Source organism: Tiliqua scincoides, chromosome 13, assembly GCF_035046505.1.
Source record: "Tiliqua scincoides isolate rTilSci1 chromosome 13, rTilSci1.hap2, whole genome shotgun sequence".
Lineage (NCBI taxonomy): Eukaryota > Metazoa > Chordata > Lepidosauria > Squamata > Scincidae > Tiliqua > Tiliqua scincoides.
Genome location: NC_089833.1, coordinates 11,830,550 through 11,849,864, shown reverse-complemented (window position 1 = coordinate 11,849,864; position 19,315 = coordinate 11,830,550). Strand labels below are relative to the sequence as shown.

Below are 19,315 nucleotides of genomic sequence, written 5' to 3'. Positions count from 1 at the left end.
ATGCATTGATACATATTAAAATAAAATTTATTTATTTTACATCAAAGCAAGAGGAAATATATGCTAGTCAAATACAGTAACGCTATCGGAACACTAGCTTTTTTTATGATATTCATTACTTTTAAAAAGCAAAGTAAGGAAGATTTGAATGTATTGAATCTACCTGGATGAGCTGAATCCTCCCAGCTTTCTGAGTTGAATCTCCTTAGAACGTGGATCCAGGCGTGGATCCAGGCGTGGATCCATGTCTGTATTTGGGCCATGAGCACTACCTTCAGAGCCCAGGTCAACCACGCAGGTAGACCTGGGCTCTCAACTTGGAGCCCACGTCTACCAGCTGGGTAGACCTGGACTCCCACTTGAGCTTATCGCTTCTGTGGACATTTGCTGAGCAGGCAGACCTGAATCTGGGCTCCCACCTGGACTTGGAGGCCAGGTCTACCTGCTTGGGTAGACCTGGGCTCCTGATTGAGCTTATGTCCTACATAAGAACATGAGACGAGCCCTGCTGAATCAGGCCAAACGCCCATCTTGTCCAGCTTCCTGTATCTCACAGCAGCCCACCAAATGCTTCAGGGAGCACAAAAGACAGCAAGACACAACCTGCATCCTGGTGTCCTCTCCTGCATCTGGCATTGAGGTAGCCTATTTCTAAAATCAGGACCTTGCACATACCTATCATGACTCGCAACCTGTGATGGACTATCCTCCAGAAATTTGTCCAATCCCCTCTTAAAGGCATCTCAGTTGCCATCGCCACTTCCTGTGGCAAGGAGTTCCACAGACTAATTACACACTGGGTAAAGAAATATTTTCTTTTGTCTGTCCTAACTCTCCCAACACTCAATTTCAGTGGCTGTCCCCTGGTTCTGGTGTTATGTGAGAGGGAAAAGAACATCTCTCTAGCAATCCCTTGCATAATTTTATGTCTCAGTCATGTTCCCCCTCAGGCCTCTGTGGCTATTTACTGGATGGGTAGACCTGGGTTCCCATTCCAGCCAATCTCCTTGACAGCCGCCCAGTGGGAGTTCCCCTGACACCTGATTTTGCTCTCCATCCTGGCGGGCGCCCTTCCCTGCTGGCAGGACAGTTGGGGGGGTCTGCACCCATGGCCTCCCCTGGATCCGCCCCTGCATAGAACCTTTCCCACACTCAAGTTCTTGGTTCTCTTTAGCTCAAATGCTTTCCATATTTCCTCCCACCAGAAAAAGTGTCTCCCCAGCCCCCAAGCAGCAGCCATTAATTTTAAAAGTATATCTGAAAGGCAAGGACCTGCCCCCATGATTTCTCCAAACAGAAACATTTCTCCCTGCCCCCTCCCCACAGCAGTACCATTACAGTAATTAGCATGTTCCACAGTAGAAGAACTAGCACCCTCCCTTCCCCCAGCCAGTACAAGGAGAAATCTCTCCCAACCTTCTTGTAGCTGCTCTTGACCAGCCCATGTGCTCTGGATGGGGCAGGGTGACCAGAGGTCATATCTTCCAAGGAGCCCCCCCAGGACCCTGTTCTACTCACGCTGCACACATGCACTCTCTCTCTCCTCCCCAATCCCTGCCAGAAGCACCTTGCATAATTTTATATGTCAGAAGCAAAATGTGGCAAAAAGGGCTTCAGATCACCCCCAACTGACTCCAGATTGGATAAAGAGGACAGGTTTGGAAAAAATGCTGGGGGGGAGGGCAAAGCCCCCCTGGCCCCCCTAGCTATGGCCCTGCTGGAACATCCCACGCATGCTGCTCTTGAGTGATGTGGCCTTTGTTAAGGGGTCTTTACCCAGCGTGTAATTAGTCTGTGGAACTCCCTGCCACAGGATGTGGTGATGGCATCTGACCTAGATGCCTTTAAAATGGGGTTGGACAGAGTTCTAGAAGTCAAGTCCAGTACAGGTTACAAGCCCTGATGGGTGTGTGCAACCTCCTGATTTTAGAATTAGGCTACCTCAGAATGCCAGATGCAAGGAAGTGGCAACAGGATGTGACCCTGAACTGCCAGGCAAAAGCCATGCACATGGATCCCGGGCAGGGTGACCAGATACAATGGCGGACAGAGTGGCTCTACCTTGAACCCTTGTATAGAAGAGGGACTTGGGGCAGATGCGGCTTTAAAAACCTTTCCATGTTGAGCTACACCTGCTAAAATTCCCTCTTGAAAGGTCTTTAAAATTCCCTCTTAAAGGGTTAAAGGTGGAGCCACTCTGTCCTTGTACCTGGTCACCCTGGATCCAGGAGATTAACATAAGAAGAGCCCCACTGGATCAGGCCACAGGCCCATCTAGTCCAGCTTCCTGTATCTCACAGCGGCCCACCAGCTGCCTGAGGAGCACACAAAACATCAAGAGACTTGCATCCTGCTGCCCTCCCTTACATCTGGCAGTCTGGGGTAGCCCACGTCTAAAATCAGGGACTTGCACACGACTTGTAAGCCATGATGGACTTTTCCTGCAGGGATTAGTCCAATCCCCTCTTAAAGGCATCGAGGCGAGATGCCGTTCGCACTTCCAGTGGCGAGCAGTTCCACAGACTAATCACACGCTGGGTCCAGAAACCTTGCCTTGGGTCTTCTTGCCCTGCGGAGCGGAGGCGGCCGGAGCTGATGTGCAAAGCATCAAAAGCAACCCGAGGACGCCATACAGGGCGAGATCGGCAGCAGAAGCAGACCGCAGGCAAACAGCGGAGCATCCAGGCTGCCATTGGGTGGAGGGGCGAAGGCGGGCGGGCAGGCGCTGCTACTCCTCGCCAATCAGTCATCGCAGACCTTGCTCCGAGCGCGCAGGGCCGGCTGGGAGGCGCGATCCCCGCCCCGAAGGGGAGGCGCGGAAGCAGCCATGGCGGGGGAGCGGCGGGCGCGCCCCCTGGTCCAGGCAGGTCCACCCGAGGGCTGCAAGCCCGCCAGCCTCTCGCCGCGCCTGGGAGCGGAGTTCTTCCAGCAGCCCTGCGTCGCCCTGGCCAAGGCCCTCCTGGGACAGGTAACCGGCAGGAGGTTACCTGGCTCGGAGCCCTGGCGCTCTCCGCTGGCCAGGTGGGCGCTCGGAGCCGGGCAGGCGCGCTGGACACACCTGGTCTGGGCAGGGGCGCTGGGCACTCCTGGGCGGAGAGGTCTGGCGAGGCACTTCCCTGCTTTGATCCGCCGAACAGGTCCTGGTCCGGCGGCTCCCGGACGGGACGGAGCTTCGGGGGCGCATCGTGGAAACGGAGGCCTACCTGGGAGGGGATGACGCCGCTTCCCACTCCAGCGGCGGACGGCAGACTGCGAGGAACACAGCTATGTTCATGGCGCCCGGCACTCTGTACGTGTACCAGATCTACGGCATCTATTTCTGCATGAACATCTCCAGCCAGGGTGAGTGAAGGATGGGGCCCCAGGCCAGGACTTCAGGACCACTGCCCACCCCTTCACCTGGAGTGCTGCTGCCTCCTCTTTCCGGCAACATGGCGAAGGGGCGGTGGCGTAGCTAGAGGGGGTGCAAAGCACTATGTTTTGTAGGAAGCATCACTGCAGAGTGTAAGGGGCCTCTCCTCCCCCCCTTTGGAGCCCTGCCCAGAAAGGCTCTGAAGGGGAGGGGCCGCTTGCACTCCATGATGAGGCTCCCTGCAAAACGTAGCACTTTGCACCCACTCCAGCTACGCCACTGGGTGGGGGCTTGTCTGCTGAAGGTGTCTGTTCCAGTGGCACAGCCACTGATGCTGCCTCTCCCTTTTGGCAGGGGAGGGTGCTGCCGTCCTGCTGCGCTCCCTGGAGCCTCTGCAAGGCCTGGATGCCATGAGGCAGCTGCGCCTCGCTCAGCGCAAAGGCCCGGCCCGACCCCCCAAGGACTGGCAGCTGTGCAACGGGCCCTCCAAGCTCTGCCAGGCCCTGGCCGTCGACAAGAGCTTTGACCAGCAGGACCTGGCTAGTCAGCTGGCCATGTGGCTGGAGCGTGGCCCAGAGCTGCCAGCCGAGGAGGCACTTGTCTGTACGACCCGCATCGGCATCAGTGGTGAGTGGGCCCAGAAGCCTTTGCGCTTCTACATCCGGGGCAACAAGTGCGTGAGTGTCGCCAACAAAAGAGCAGAGCTGGCTACCTCAGGCCTGGGAGATGAACACGGTAGCTGAGGGGGCCGCACCAGGCTGGGCGCTGGTGCCAAACGGAGACTGCGGCTGATGGAAGGGAAGTCGACTGGAACTGTTCACATTTTGTCTTAAAATAATAATAATAATAATAAAATACAGCAGTGTTTGGTTGTCCTGCATTAAACGGATAGTTGAAGGTGAATCCTGGAACCTGTCTTGCTTTGGGAGTGGGGGGTGGATGACTGTTCCCAAAGAAGAGGCGGGTAGGCACCGTCACACAGGGCCTGCTGTTCACAGTGCCAGCCAGCCAAGGAAGGAGACCCTTTCCTCCTGGGATCCGGCTGTGCTGGCTGGAAGCTGAGGGGTGCTGCAGCCCCACTGAGCATAAGGGCCAGGGCTCCACTTGCGCATCCACATCCTAGAACAGGGCCTGCTGCTGGGCCAGACTGGAGGAGGGATAGGGCAATGCCGTAGGAGGGAGGCTTCTCTGCCCTGCCCGTGAGAGTGCCCAGTAGCGAAGCTGTTCGGAAGAGCAAAAGCAACGTGGAGGTGTCTCCTCCGTATTGCTTTCACCCCCAGACGTGCTCCGAGAGCGTGGGGGACAGGCAGCTTACGCGGCATGTTTTGGAGCCTTTCGGCACTTAAAACACCACCCTCCCCTCTGGCTCCGCCACTGAGAGTGCCCCTTCTCCACTGCTGCCACCTGCCCACTGCTGCCACCCACCGCTCACCTGCAGTAAGGCTGCCACCACTGCCCTGGTGTTGTAGACAGGGTTGCAGCTGACAAGCTCTGCTGCCTGCCTTTCAGGCAACTAACACTTGGGGGGCGGAGCCACCCCTGTCAATTAGTTTCCTGGCCCAGAGAGAGACCCCGCCTTTTCCAACATGAGATGTTTTAATTGTGTGTCAGGGAGGGGGGCCCGGCCCTGAGTAGGTGGCTGCAGGATCACCCCATGGGTAGCCCCAGGAATAGCACTTGCTCTGGGCCACATTCTGGGCCAGAATGCCCTCCCTCTCTCCTCTGCCTGAGTGCTCCTCCCAGGCCCTCCTCCAGTCTTCAGGAGAGGAAGCAGAGGCTCCTCCTGTCCACAGGTCCTGGGGCAGCAGGCAAGGCTCCTCACTTCTGGAGGGACTGGAAGATGGAGATGACGGGGTCCTCGTGGCTGGTCACCACCAGCACACTGCGGAACTTGTCAAAGAGCATCAGCAGGTAGGAGCGGCGCACATTCTCATTGTACATGATCTCCTCCAGGTGGTGGCGGCCCCGGAAGTAGTGCAGCAGCCTGCAGGGCAGGAGAGTAAGAGCCTCAGCTCCAGCGGCAGTGCGCCTTGGGTGGTGGGGAGCTCATAGGTCCCTCTGCGGGGAGGGAGGGGCTGCAGAAGAGGCAGAAACGCAGCTCCAGGATGTGGCTCCTCTACATGGGAGCACCTCTGCCCCCTGGCAGCAACCCATCAGGTGCGAACCCATCAGTCACACACCACCCCTCACCTTCTGGGGCTACCCTCAGATCCTCCTTGTCCGGCACCCTTCACAGCGAGGGGGTTGGACGAGGGAAGTTGGGAGCAGGCAGAACCAAGACTGAGGATGGCTGGAGTAGATCGGAGGCTGGCAAGTGCTGGACATACACAAGCCCTTGAAGAGAAAGGGCTCCCCGTATCTTGCCCTTCTCTGGTTACCTGGCAAACATGCGCAGATCTTCTGGGTTCTGGGCGGCTGGGACACTGAGGATTGCTTCCCGCTCGTGCTCTGAGAGGCTGGTCAGCAGATTCTCCATCTTGCGCTTGTTGACGGGAGAGTCTCCCCCGGGAAGCAGCTCTGCGCTGGAGTTGTCCATGCTGGGGCTGGTGAGGGTCATGTCATCGCTGCTGCATAAAAATGTGAAAAATTATAATGGTTCCCTGGGTCCCTGATGCCCCCTGAAATGTGGCACTCCCCATCCTCAGACCAGCAAAGGCTGCAGAAGTGAGGCTTTCCTATCATGGCCAGCTTTGCCCCACCCATGCTCTGACTTGCTTGTCATCTAGCCTGGTGGGAGGGGACCTGTGGCAGGAGGGGAGGACACCTTGGAGGACTACTACTACTACTACTACTATTATTATTATTATTATTATTATTATTAATAACAGTATTTATATACCGCTTTTCAACTCAAAGTTCACAAAGCGGTTTACAGAGAAAAATCCAATAACTAAATGGCTCCCTGTCCCAAAAGGGCTCACAATCTAAAAAGATGCCAAGGAATACCAGCAGACAGCCACTAGAACAGACACTGCTGGGGTGAGGTGGGCCAGTTACTCTCCCCCTGCTAAGAAAAGGAGCACCCACTTGAAAAAGTGCCTCTTACCCAATTAGCAGGGACTAGAGGGCCCTCTTGGGCCAGCTCCTGTGATGTTCATTCAGAGGAAGCTTTCTGGAGAAGCGGAGAGCAAGCCCTCTCCCTTGGGGCAGTTGGTTCTGTCCAGAGGTTCCTGAAGGAAGTGCCTTTTTCTACTGGAGTCCTCTTCTTAGGGACCCACACAGTCCCATTTTTGCGTGGGCAGAAAGGAAGAACAGCTTCCTGGTGCACAGCTGTTCTCAAGACCCTCTGGAATGACCCTTGGGAGGTAAGGTGGTGGGTTTCAGCGTAGGAGGCAGGCTGCCAACGCAGCCACAAGGTGGCGCCATCATCTACTCCCAGACCAAGTGCCAGGTCCCTTCAGGCCAGCCAAGAACCACTGCAACAGCTGGAGGGCTATTGGGTTGACCTTCTCTGGCTGCTGACAGGTCCTGCAGGGAGGGAGGGAGGGGCTGCATCCTGTGCAGCAAGGGAAATCAGTGATGCCTGTTGGCTTCCCAGCCAGGGCTGCAGAGGAGCTGGCCAGCCTCTCCCTGCTTGCTTGGACCTGTGGAGCGAGATGCCTTGGAGCCCATAGCCCTCCACCCCCAGCAGCACCTGCTCTTTCCAGGCGGGGCCAGGGGGCTTGCACCCGATGATCTTCTGTGACCCAGCAGGGGGGCATTCACGGTCCCCTGCGGAAGGAATTTCCTTCTGGAAAGAGCAGGGCTTTCTATCCTGGTCCCTCTCAAGAGTTACGCCTCGAGGTCTGTTTGCAGTCTCTCCTGGCTCAGAGCAGAGGCCCAACAGATGCAGTTCTTGGAGCCGTGAAACAAGGCGTAGCAGAGTTAACCCTTAAAGGAGGCTGATGTGGGGGGTGCAGCCAGCTGTCTCGCAGCAGGCCTGGCAAGAACTGGGAGATCAGACTTGAGAGTCTCACTGAAAAGCAGCGGCCTCTGACTTCTGCCTGGCTTGGAAGCCTTGGAATCCTTCCCAGGGGAAGTCCTGGGTTTCTCTGCTTGCTTGTGTTCCATTGAAGAGGGTGGGGAGAAAAGACCAGGGGGGGGAGGATGACTAGGACTTCTGGGACTCCAATAAACAAGGCTGGAGGCCCCTTCTGCAGAACAAGTTTCACTCAGCATCTCAACACAGCCAAGAAAAGTCTTACACACACACCCCAGATGTTCACACAGCCTGAAGCGAAAGAGGTGACAGGCAGTTTCCATTTTGGTGATTCAGTCCCTCCTTAAAGAATATGTGCCTCCCAGTTTAAATGTGCAGCAGCTGCAGCCCCCTTTTCGGCCTGGGCCCAACTGCTCCTTGCCCGACAAACCCCCCCCCCGTTAAAAGCAGCCCCTTGCTCTGCTAATCATGCCCTGCAGCTGGACAGGAGAAGTGCACGAGGGGGGGGGGGGCAGGAATGCAGGCACTGCCAACAAGGAAGTGGCCATTTGCTGAGAGGCTGCAACACAGGCCCGTAGCCAGGATTCTAGAGGGGGGGCGACTATTTTTTCAAGGGACCTGCCAGTCAGGGCTCCAAGGCCAAAAACACATCCAGATCTCCAAAGCTGCTCTCTGGCTTCTGAGACCTAAAGAGACTCTGTCCACATCCACTTTGTGGCCACAAGGGGCTTGACTCAGGATGTGAAAATCTGTGCTGGGTGCCCAGTCCTCTGTGACTGCAGGCACATACGGTGCTGTTAGCCTGCAGGGTACAGGAAGGATGTGAAATACTTTCTTAGAAATGCCATTTTTATTGACAGCGTCCTGCATCTTTTCTTTCTCTGGTTTTCCTCCAGCTTCACGGAGAATCTGTGCAACAGGACAGCGTCTGATGGCTTCAGAAGGCCAGCAGACTTGATTGGCCATGAAGTGATTCTGGGTGTCTTCCTTCTGCTCCTTTTGGTTTGGTTCCTCAATCGGGAGTTTGAAGTCAGTTTCCGCCTCCATTACCATGGAGATGTGGAAGCTGACCTCCACCGCACCAAAATCCAGAGCATGCAGGACCAGGCGGACTGGCTGCTGCGGAACATCATTCCCTATCACGTGGCAGAGCAGCTGAAGGTTTCCCAGAGCTACTCCAAGAACCATGACAGTGGTGGGGTGATCTTTGCTAGCATTGTCAACTTTAGCGAGTTCTACGAGGAGAATTACGAGGGCGGCAAGGAGTGTTACCGGGTCCTGAACGAGCTGATTGGGGACTTTGACGAGCTGCTAAGCAAGCCAGACTACAGCAGTATTGAGAAGATCAAGACCGTTGGGGCCACGTACATGGCTGCCTCGGGGCTGAACACCTCCCAGTGCCGGGACGGCAACAGCCCACATGGCCACTTGCAGGCCCTCTTTGAGTTTGCCAAAGAAATGATGCGGGTGGTGGACGACTTCAACAGCAACATGCTGTGGTTCAACTTCCGGCTGAGGGTGGGCTTCAACCATGGCCCCCTGACCGCTGGCATCATTGGCACCACCAAGCTCCTGTATGACATCTGGGGCGACACTGTGAACATCGCCAGCAGAATGGACACCACAGGGGTGGAGTGCCGCATCCAGGTGAGTGAGGAGAGCTACCGCATCCTTCACAAGATGGGATATGACTTTGACTACAGGGGGACGGTCAACGTGAAGGGCAAGGGTCAGATGAAGACCTACCTTTACTCCAAGTGCATGGACAGCGGGGTAGTTCCCCACCACCAGTTGTCCATATCTCCAGACATCCGTGTTCAAGTGGATGGCAGCATTGGGCGGTCTCCCACAGATGAGCTAGCTGGCCTGGTGCCTTCTTCGGTGCAGATTGTGGACAGTGCCCCACACCTCGGGCCACACTGTGGAGCTCAAGGATGGGCTGCCATGTTTCCAGACAGTGCCAAAGGAGCCGGCCAGGTCAGAGGAGCGGCGCCAGTTTGGCAAGGCTGGGGAGAAAAATGACTGTGAGGAAGAGGGGTCTGAGGATGCTAATGAGCTGAACAACTCGAGGAGCGTATGATGGCCTGGAGAGAAGCCTGGTAAGAGCTGCCTACAGGAAGACGGGCGCTCCTGCTGAGGGAGGGGCAGGAAACGGCCTGGCCATGTTGCAGCCAATTCTCCTGGCAAAGGGTCTCTGAGTGGATCACAGCTATGTGGGGCTTTTGCTCCCTCCCCACTCCCAGCTCCCCTTGGCAGCAGTCTTTCAGCCGAGAGGAGACATCAAGTGCCTTCCGGTAGACTCTGCTGGACTCCCTGTCTTAGGTAGAGAGGCACAAAATCAAGCCACAGGGTGGGAATCTGAACACATACAAAGGACAAGCCAGCCGTGGTTATATCATTTGTGTTTCTCACCAACACTACTTTTATGTTTCTGTTTTGGCTATTGCAGCTTGGGGGGGGAATATATTATTATTATTATTATTATTATATATATATATATATATATATATATATATATATATATATATATATATATATATATATATATAATGTTAAACTTTTTGTATGTAAACAGACAAATGCACGTGTTCCCTGCCTTCTGCAACTGACATGAAGAGTAAGCAAGAGGAGATTGCCTTAGGCAGGACAATGAGGAAAATGGCAGATGTGCAGGCTGGGGGAGGGAGGATCAAGCAGTTCAGCGATGGTGCCAAGCAACAGACAGGCTCCCAACCTGAGTACCATGATTGTTCTCAAGTGCCATGGTTTGTTCTAGGGTGTGTGACTCGGCGTTTGCCGGGTAAGCCCCATTGCTGCGTAGGATCCGGCGCCAGCAGGACTAGACTGTTCCTGCAGTGAAAGCATAGCCCATCCTCGCCTCGGGTCTTCTACTCTTGGCTTCCACCAGGAGTGAGCTTTTGGATGGAACTGGCTTTTCTGCATTGGTTTGCTGAATTCCAAAAGCCCGTCCAAGTGTGTGTCTCAGCAAAGTCTTTCCCTCAGTAGAGCCAGCGAAAACCCCCAAGCCCAGAAGCCTGCCCCTTGCAGTGTTTGGTTGCATATTTTGTTTTTACTGTGTGTGTTTTTTTCTCAGTGGCAGGACTCAGGCTTCAGGGCCATGAACAGGCAGGCAGGCAGCTAGGGGGGCACAGTCAGAACATGAACAGGAAGCAGGACAATCCTGCTTCTGGTTGACCTTTGCTTAATCTCCCGAGTGTGCAGGTTGCCTGCCTGCTTGTCATGTTGCTCTTGCAGTGGCTGGAAAGGCAAAAAACAGGCCCATTAAAGAAAGTGGAAGGTAATGGGTGTGGCAGGGGCAGATCATAGTACTTCCTGGGTCCTCTTTTGTCCCTGGTTTCTGTGTCCTTGGGGGTGGGGCTGGAACATACCCCTGCAGATATGGGGATGGGGACATCTGTACTTGGATTGGAGTAAGGGAGGGAGAGCGCCCCTGCTCTTCATCCTGCACCATCTCCTGTACAGTTTTCATCGCTCCACTGAGAAGACTGCTTTTCTCTTGTTGTATCTTCCAACCTTTGGGGCCAGCTGGGTAACCAGAACCCCTCACAGGCTTGTAGCTTCTGTTCGGAGGTTGCCCTGCTCATCATCCTGAGTTGGAACGTGAACCCCTTTTTGGCTTAGGTGTGAAGTGGTAAAAGGGCCTTGGCTGGAGGCCTCCCCCTGCCTCAGCTTCATCACCACCAAACTGAGCAGCAGATGTTACTTTGGAGCAGGATTCCTAGTGCACTACAGATGTGCTGGGGTGATGGTGGGAGGCCGCTCACTTTTCCCATGTAGTCTTTGGTTCCAGTCTGGTCTGCTACCCTTCCTGTTTCCTGTTGAAGGATGCCATAGCACGCTTCTCAAACAGTCACAGCCTTCTTTCTGTCCCCAGCACCAGCCTTTGCTGGGCAGTAAGCCGAAGCACATCTGGAACTAGCTCCAGCACTGTGACATGGTGTACTTGCTCTTGGCTGAGATGGCGCTCAGATGTCTGGCTTCTGCTCTGGCTGCTGTTGCTTCCTCAGGACCCAGACACGGTGCTCTTCAAGCATGGCCTGGCACCGCTGCCAACTGCTGGCTTTCCAGCCAAAAAGCCAGTGGGGGTGGGGGGGAGACACTGTCAGGTGGTGCACAGCACCGTCTTTGCACCTTCGGTTGGCTGACTTTTGGGCAGTGGCCTTCCCCGGGACAGGACTGGGAGCCTGCTTGCATGTGGTGCGAGGCTCACCACGTCCAGAGCCTGCCCATGTTGCTTTCCCCTGAGACTGCAAAACAGGCGGCAACTGAAAAGCCTGTGCACGCACAAGTGAAATGGAGCTCATGAAGTGAAATGGAGCTTGTGTTGTGTAGCTTTTTTTTTGGGGGGGGGGGGGCCTGCAACTTCAATGCCCTCCAGCATTTTGGATGAGGAAAAAGCTGCTGGGGACACCTGGTTGGAAACAAGGCTGTTTCTTGTGCCTCAAGTGCTACCTGCAGGGAGGTTGAGCAGGACCAGCTGGTGCTGTTATGGAGGGCTTGCTGCAGAGGGGGCGTCAGGAACCTGTTCGGGGCTCTGAATGGAAGGAGTGGTGGAGTCATAGCAAAGTGGATCTCTCCAGACTGGCAGAATGGGCAGCAAAATGGCAGATGCACTTCAATGTCAGTAAGTGTAAAGTCATGCACACTGGGGCAAAAAATCAAAACTTCACATATAGGCTGATGGGTTCTGAGCTGTCTGTGACAGATCAGATCTTGGGGTGGTGGTGGACAGGTCGATGAAAGTGTCGACCCAATGTGCGGCGGCAGTGAAGAAGGTCAATTCTATGCTTGGGATCATTTGGAAGGGTATTGAGAACAAAATGGCTAATATTATAATGGCGTTGTACAAATCGATGGTAAGACCACACCTGGAGTATTGTGTCCAGTTCTGGTCGCCGCATCTCAAAAAAGACATAGTGGAAATGGAAAAGGTGCAAAAGAGAGCGACTAAGATGATTACTGGGCTGGGGCACCTTCCTTATGAGGAAAGGCTACGGCGTTTGGGCCTCTTCAGCCTAGAAAAGAGACGCCTGAGGGGGGACATGATTGAGACATACAAAATTATGCAGGGGATGGACAGAGTGGATAGAGAGATGCTCTTTACACTCTAACATAACACCAGAATCAGGGGACATCCACTCAAATTGAGTGTTGGGCGGGTTAGGACAGACAAAAGAAAATATTTCTTTACTCAGCGTGCAGTCGGTCTGTGGAACTCCTTGCCACAGGATGTGGTGATGGCATCTAGCCTAGACACCTTTAAAAGGGGATTGGACAAATTTCTGGAGGAAAAATCCATTACAGGGTACAAGCCATGATGTGTATGCACAACCTCCTGATTTTAGAAATGGGTTATGTCAGAATGCCAGATGCAAGGGAGGGCACCAGGATGAGGTCTCTTGTTATCTGGTGTGCTCCCTGGGGCATTTGGTGGGCTGCTGTGAGATACAGGAAGCTGGACTAGATGGGCCTATGGCCTGATCCAGTGGGGCTGTTCTTATGTTCTTAACTACAATTCCCAGGAAGCCTTGTAGGTCTCTTGTTATCTGGTGTGCTCCCTGGGGCATTTGGTGGGCCGCTGTGAGATACAGGAAGCTGGACTAGATGGGCCTATGGCCTGATCCTGTGGGACTGTTCTTAAGCTGCTGAAAGGAGAACCAGCAGGGCAGGTTCACTTGCTCAGAGCCTGAGAACCGGAAGGCCTTGTGGGGCTCCACCTGACCTGGGCTTCAGCCAGCACCAGCTTGGCAGTGCAGAGGCCCCTGTGCTGCTGACTTTGGCCCTGGCCCCCAGACCCCCCTGCTGGCTGTGGGAGGTGGTGCTTGAGACACCCGTTCCCCACCCCCTCCCAGGCTGACAGTCCACCCACCCCCACCTACAGGCACCACTGACTCCTCTTCAGGGCTCCAGGTAGACCCTGCCAGAGGGAGGGGACCCGGAAGGGAGAGCCTTCTGCGCCCCTCCCCCGCCGCCCAGACGGCCCCAGTCAGGTACAGGAGGTGCCTGCCAGATGCTGCGCTTGAGTGCCTGCAGTACTGCGCTGTGGGGCAGCCCCTTCCAGGCGGGCAGAGGCGTGCCCTGGACGTGGCCCACGGGCAGGCACCCCCCCCCTGCGGCGTCCCACCTCTGCTGCCCGGGCTCTCCCGTCCCCCAGGCGGCAGGCGGGGCAGGGCAGGAGCCGCTCCTATATAAGCGCAGCTCGTTTTCCGACGGCACCGGAGTCCCGGGACAGCCAAGAAGCCGCTGACCGTCGACTGGGAGCCATGGAAGTAGCCACGGAGGTAGAGGAGTCCTTCATGAGGTGAGTCTCCCCGCCTGCCCATCCCGGGGGCCCTCTAGCGGGGGGGGACCCCACCCCCCCCACCCCCAACTCCTCTTGCTCTCCAGGCTCCTGAAGACCTTCTCCGCATTAACGGCTTACTGTAAGTCCGAGATCGAGCGCGAGGACCAGAGGATGAGGGCCGCGCTGACTCTTGGCGTGTACGACCTGGACGACATCACCGCGGGGCTCCGCGACTTGCAGGCGGACGACTTCGGGGTGAGTCGCCCTCCTGCGGGGGGCGGGGGCGGGGGAGACCCAGGCCCGGAGCCGCGCCCCCTCGAGTCCAGCTCCGGCCCTGACGCCCCTCCTCCTCCTCTTTCCCCGCAGAAAGAGCGTCTCGGGCGTGCTGGGGAGTCCGGCCGCCCCCAGGGGGGCCCCGTCCAGCCGGAGGTGCTCCGCTCGCAGGACCGGTTCCCGGGCCTCCTGCTGCCTGACCGGGACCGCTGGATCCCCTTCGCCCTGGAAGGTGCTGCCTGGAAAATGGCTCTGTGGGGCGAGGGGGGCTGGAATGGGGGGCCTTCCTCCAGCCAGGATCCTAGTGGTGTGGGGGCGACTATGTCTGCAAGGGGGGCAGTGATGTCAGGGATCTATGAAGGGATAAGTCTGGAGAAACACCCAATACCTGAAACTCCCCCTAATTTCATGGAAAGAAAATAAGGTGGGGTTTCTTTTGGAAGAATGCATTCATTGGCTGTAAAGCAATGTGACAATAATTTGCATAGAATAAATGCTTCTCTGCATGCCATGGAAAATGTATTGCCTACACAGAAATAACATGCAACGTGGCCTTTCATTTACACACCAGTGCAATATACAGGCTTGCAACGCTGTAAAAGTAAAACATCACTGTGATGGAGGTAGTATTTACTTGTATTGAAAGTGTCGATTTGACACCTATCTAGTGCCTATCTAGCACCTATCGAACACCTATATAGCACCTAACACCTATATGCCTATCTAGTTCCTAAGCAACACCTATATAGCACCTAACCTATTTAACACCTATTTAGCACCTATCTATATAGCACCTAACACCTATGTGATGCCTATCTAGTGCCTATGCAACACCTATATAGCATCTAATACCTATCTAACACCTATATTGACCTATATAATGCCTATCTAGCACCTATGCATCACCTATCTAGCACCTATATAGCACATATATCGCACCTATCTAACACCTATATAATGCCTATCTGGTGCCTATTTAACACCTATCTAGTACCTATCTGACAGCTAAACAGCACCTATGTAATACCTATCTAGCACCTATTTAATGCCTATATAGCGCCTATATAACACCTATCTAACACCTGTATAGCCTATTTAACTCCTTTCTGGCACCTATATAATATGTATTGATGACATGTTGCTGATGCATTGATACATATTAAAATAAAATTTATTTACTTTACATAAAAGCAAGAGGAAAGATATGCTAGTCAAATACAGTAATGCTATCGGAACACTAGTTTTTATATGATATTCATTACTTTTAAAAAGCAAAGTAAGGAGGATTTGAATGTATTGAATCTACCTGGATGAGCTGAATCCTCCCAGCTTTCTGAGTTGAATCTCCTTAGAACCAGGCGTGGATCTAGGCGTGGATCCGTGTCTGTATTTGGGCCATGAGCACTACCTTCAGAGCTCAAGACAACCAGGCAGGTAGACCTGGGCTCTCAATTTGGATCAGAACCAAAGGCAAGAACCAGCTGGGTAGACCTGGGCTCCCACTTGAGCTTATCACTTCTGTGGACATTTGCTGGGCAGGCAGACCTGAATCTGGGCTCCCACCTGGACTTGGAGGCCAGGTCTACCTGCTTGGGTAGACCTGGGCTCCTGATTGAGCTTATGTCCTACATGAGAAGAGCCCTGCTGAATCAGGCCAAACTCCCATCTAGTTCAGCTTCCTGTATCTCACAGTGGCCCACCAAATGCTTCAGAGAGCACAAAAGACAGCAAGACACAACCTGCATCCTGGTGTCCTCTCCTGCATCTGGCATTGAGGTAGCCTATTTCTAAAATCAGGACCTTGCACATACCTATCATGACTCGCAACCTGTGATGGACTATCCTCCAGAAATTTGTCCAATCCCCTCTTAAAGGCATCTCAGTTGCCATCGCCACTTCCTGTGGCAAGGGGTTCCACAGACTAATTACACACTGGGTAAAGGAATATTTTCTATTGTCTGTCCTAACTCTCCCAACACTCAATTTCAGTGGCTGTCCCCTGGTTCTGGTATTATGTGAGAGGGAAAAGAACATCTCTCTAGCCAAACTCAAGTTCTTGGTTCTCTTTAGCTCAAATGCTTTCCATGTTTCCTCCCACCAGAAAAAGGGTCTCCCCAGCCCCCAAGCAGCAGCCATTAATTTTAAAAGTATATCTGAAAGGCAAGAACCTGCCCCATGATTTCTCCAAACAGAAACATTTCTCCCTGCCCCCTCCCCACAGCAGTACCATTACAGTAATTAGCATGTTCCACAGTAGAAGAACTAGCACCCTCCCTTCCCCCAGCCAGCAGGAGCAGAAATCGCTCCCAACCTTCTTGTAGCTGCTCTTGACCAGCCCATGTGCTCTGGATGGGGCAGGGTGACCAGAGGTCATATCTTCCAAGGAGCCCCCCCAGGACCCTGTTCTACTCATGCTGCACACATGCACTCTCTCTCTCCTCCCCAATCCCTGCCAGAAGCACCTTGCATACTTTTATATGTCAGAAGCAAAATGTGGCAAAAAGTGCTTCAGATCACCCCCAACTGACTCCAGATTGGATAAAGAGGGCAGGTTTGGAAAAAATGCTGGGGGGGGCAAAGCCCCCCAGGCTCCCCCTAGCTATGGCCCTGCTGGAACATTCCACGCATGTTGCTCTTGAATGATGTGGCCTTTGTTAAGGGGTCTTTACCCAGTGTGTAATTAGTCTGTGGAACTCCCTGCCACAGGATGTGGTGATGGCATGTGGCCTAGATGCCTTTAAAAATGGGGTTGGACAGAGTTCTAGAAGTCAAGTCCAGTACAGGTTACAAGCCCTGATGGGTGTGTGCAACCTCCTGATTTTAGAATTAGGCTACCTCAAAATGCCAGATGCAAGGAAGTGGCAACAGGATGTAACCCTGAACTGCCAGGCAAAAGCCATGCACATGGATCCCGGGCAGGGTGACCAGATACAATGGCGGACAGAGTGCCTCTACCTTGAACCCTTGTATAGAAGAGGGACTTGGGGCAGATGCGGCTTTAAAAACCTTTCCATGTTGAGCTACACCTTCTAAAATTCCCTCTTGAATGGTCTTTAAAGTTCCCTCTTAAAGGGTTAAAGGTGGAGCCACTCTGTCCTTGTACCTGGTCACCCTGGATCCAGGAGATTAACATAAGAAGAGCCCCACTGGATCAGGCCACAGGCCCATCTAGTCCAGCTTCCTGTATCTCACAGCGGCCCACCAGCTGCCTGAGGAGCACACAAAACATCAAGAGACTTGCATCCTGCTGCCCTCCCTTACATCTGGCAGTCTGGGGTAGCCCACGTCTAAAATCAGGGGCTTGCACACGACTTGTAAGCCATGATGGACTTTTCCTGCAGGGATTTGTCCAATCCCCTCTTAAAGGCATCGAGGCGAGATGCCGTTCGCACTTCCAGTGGCGAGCGGTTCCACAGACTAATCACACGCTGGGTCCAGAAACCTTGCCTTTGGTCTTCTTGCCCTGCGGAGCGGAGGCGGCCGGAGCTGATGTGCAAAGCATCAAAAGCAACCCGAGAACGCCATACAGGGCGAGATCGGCAGCAGAAACAGACCGCAGGCAAACAGCGGAGCATCCAGGCTGCCATTGGGTGGAGGGGCGAAGGCGGGCGGGCAGGCGCTGCTACTCCTCGCCAATCAGTCATCGCAGACCTTGCTCCGAGCGCGCAGGACCGGCTGGGAGGCGCGATCCCCGCCCCGAAGGGGAGGCGCGGAAGCAGCCATGGCGGGGAAGCGGCGGGGGCGCCCCCTGGTCCAGGCAGGTCCACCCGAGGGCTGCAAGCCCGCCAGCCTCTCGCCGCGCCTGGGAGCGGAGTTCTTCCAGCAGCCCTGCGTCGCCCTGGCCAAGGCCCTCCTGGGACAGGTAACCGGCAGGAGGTTACCTGGCTCGGAGCCCTGGCGCTCTCCGCTGGCCAGGTGGGCGCTCGGAGCCGGGCAGGCGCGCTGGACACACCTGGTCTGGGCAGGGGCGCTGGGCACTCCTGGGCGGAGAGGTCTGGCGAGGCACTTCCCTGCTTTGATCCGCCGAACAGGTCCTGGTCCGGCGGCTCCCGGACGGGACGGAGCTTCGGGGGCGCATCGTGGAAACGGAGGCCTACCTGGGAGGGGATGACGCCGCTTCCCACTCCAGCGGCGGACGGCAGACTGCGAGGAACACAGCTATGTTCATGGCGCCCGGCACTCTGTACGTGTACCAGATCTACGGCATCTATTTCTGCATGAACATCTCCAGCCAGGGTGAGTGAAGGATGGGGCCCCAGGCCAGGACTTCAGGACCACTGCCCACCCCTTCACCTGGAGTGCTGCTGCCTCCTCTTTCCGGCAACATGGCGTAGGGGCAGTGGCGTAGCTAGAGGGGGTGCAAAGCACTAAGTTTTGTAGGAAGCCTCACTGCAGAGTGTAAGGGGCTTCTCCTTCCCCCCCTTTGGAGCCCTGCCCAGAACAGCTCTGAAGGGGAGGGGCTGCTTGCACTCCATGATGAGGCTCCCTGCAAAATGTAGTACTTTGCACCCACTCCAGCTACGCCACTGGGTGGGGGCTTGTCTGCTAAAGGTGTCTGTTCCGGTGGCACAGCCACTGATGCTGCCTCTCCCTCTTGGCAGGGGAGGGCGCTGCCGTCCTGCTGCGCTCCCTGGAGCCTCTGCAAGGCCTGGATGCCATGAGGCAGCTGCGCCTCGCTCAGCGCAAAGGCCCGGCCCAACCCCCCAAGGACTGGCAGCTGTGCAACGGGCCCTCCAAGCTCTGCCAGGCCCTGGCCGTCGACAAGAGCTTTGACCAGCAGGACCTGGCTAGTCAGCTGGCCATGTGGCTGGAGCGTGGCCCAGAGCTGCCAGCCGAGGAGGCACTTGTCTGTACGACCCGCATCGGCATCAGTGGTGAGTGGGCCCAGAAGCCTTTGCGCTTCTACATCCGGGGCAACAAGTGCGTGAGTGTCGCCAACAAAAGAGCAGAGCTGGCTACCTCAGGCCTGGGAGATGAACACGGTAGCTGAGCGCTGGTGCCAAACGGAGACTGCGGCTGATGGAAGGGAAGTCGACTGGAACTGTTCACATTTTGTCTTAAAATAATAATAATAATAAAATACAGCAGTGTTTGGTTGTCCTGCATTAAACGGATAGTTGAAGGTGAATCCTGGAACCTGTCTTGCTTTGGGAGTGGGGGGTGGATGACTGTTCCCAAAGAAGAGGCGGGTAGGCACAGTCACACAGGGCCTGCTGTTCACAGTGCCAGCCAGCCAAGGAAGGAGACCCTTTCCTCCTGGGATCCGGCTGTGCTGGCTGGAAGCTGAGGGGTGCTGCAGCCCCACTGAGCATAAGGGCCAGGGCTGCACTTGTGCATCCACATCCTAGAACAGGGCCTGCTGCTGGGCCAGACTGGAGGAGGGATAGGGCAATGCCGTAGGAGGGAGGCTTCTCTGCCCTGCCCGTGAGAGTGCCCAGTAGCGAAGCTGTTCGGAAGAGCAAAAGCA

At 55.1% G+C, this 19,315-nt stretch overlaps 4 protein-coding genes across 4 annotated transcripts; 3 read left to right on the top strand and 1 right to left on the bottom strand.

Annotated features, from left to right (window-relative positions):
* Positions 1-2,827: 2,827 nt before the first annotated feature.
* On the top strand, positions 2,828-9,725 carry LOC136663884 (adenylate cyclase type 9-like). The gene is made up of 3 exons (XM_066640848.1): positions 2,828-2,968; positions 3,236-3,342; positions 8,168-9,725. Exons 1-3 carry the CDS (start codon positions 2,828-2,830, stop codon positions 9,291-9,293), a joined length of 1,374 nt encoding a protein of 457 aa, XP_066496945.1. The 3' UTR covers positions 9,294-9,725.
* On the bottom strand, positions 5,141-5,909 carry LOC136663596 (GATOR1 complex protein NPRL3-like). Its single transcript, XM_066640402.1, has 2 exons — positions 5,731-5,909; positions 5,141-5,336 (listed from the first exon to the last, which is right to left on the bottom strand). Exons 1-2 carry the CDS (start codon positions 5,907-5,909, stop codon positions 5,171-5,173), a joined length of 345 nt encoding a protein of 114 aa, XP_066496499.1. The 3' UTR covers positions 5,141-5,170.
* Positions 9,285-14,323, top strand: LOC136663558 (uncharacterized). The gene is made up of 4 exons (XM_066640325.1): positions 9,285-9,370; positions 13,447-13,593; positions 13,680-13,830; positions 13,942-14,323. Exons 1-4 carry the CDS (start codon positions 9,348-9,350, stop codon positions 14,269-14,271), a joined length of 651 nt encoding a protein of 216 aa, XP_066496422.1. The 5' UTR covers positions 9,285-9,347; the 3' UTR covers positions 14,272-14,323.
* Positions 14,324-17,525: 3,202 nt separating this feature from the next.
* On the top strand, positions 17,526-18,838 carry MPG (N-methylpurine DNA glycosylase). Its single transcript, XM_066640749.1, has 3 exons — positions 17,526-17,710; positions 17,880-18,084; positions 18,450-18,838. The coding sequence occupies exons 1-3, from the start codon at positions 17,570-17,572 to the stop codon at positions 18,836-18,838; spliced, it is 735 nt and encodes a 244-aa protein (XP_066496846.1). The 5' UTR covers positions 17,526-17,569.
* Positions 18,839-19,315: the final 477 nt, after the last annotated feature.

Coding starts and splice junctions, on each gene's coding strand:
- LOC136663558 (XM_066640325.1), top strand. CDS start 9,348: ATGATGGCCTGGAGAGAAGCCTG. Junction 9,371..13,446: donor ATGGCCTGGAGAGAAGCCTG/GTAAGAGCTGCC, acceptor CCCGTCCCCCAG/GCGGCAGGCGGGGCAGGGCA. Junction 13,831..13,941: donor TGCAGGCGGACGACTTCGGG/GTGAGTCGCCCT, acceptor CTTTCCCCGCAG/AAAGAGCGTCTCGGGCGTGC.
- LOC136663884 (XM_066640848.1), top strand. CDS start 2,828: ATGGCGGGGGAGCGGCGGGCGCGCCCCCTGGTCCAGGCAGGTCCACCC. Junction 2,969..3,235: donor CCAAGGCCCTCCTGGGACAG/GTAACCGGCAGG, acceptor TTCCCACTCCAG/CGGCGGACGGCAGACTGCGA. Junction 3,343..8,167: donor CATGAACATCTCCAGCCAGG/GTGAGTGAAGGA, acceptor GTTTTCCTCCAG/CTTCACGGAGAATCTGTGCA.
- MPG (XM_066640749.1), top strand. CDS start 17,570: ATGGCGGGGAAGCGGCGGGGGCGCCCCCTGGTCCAGGCAGGTCCACCC. Junction 17,711..17,879: donor CCAAGGCCCTCCTGGGACAG/GTAACCGGCAGG, acceptor TCCGCCGAACAG/GTCCTGGTCCGGCGGCTCCC. Junction 18,085..18,449: donor CATGAACATCTCCAGCCAGG/GTGAGTGAAGGA, acceptor CCCTCTTGGCAG/GGGAGGGCGCTGCCGTCCTG.
- LOC136663596 (XM_066640402.1), bottom strand. CDS start 5,909: ATGACCCTCACCAGCCCCAGCATGGACAACTCCAGCGCAGAGCTGCTT. Junction 5,337..5,730: donor GATCTGCGCATGTTTGCCAG/GTAACCAGAGAA, acceptor CCTGCCCTGCAG/GCTGCTGCACTACTTCCGGG.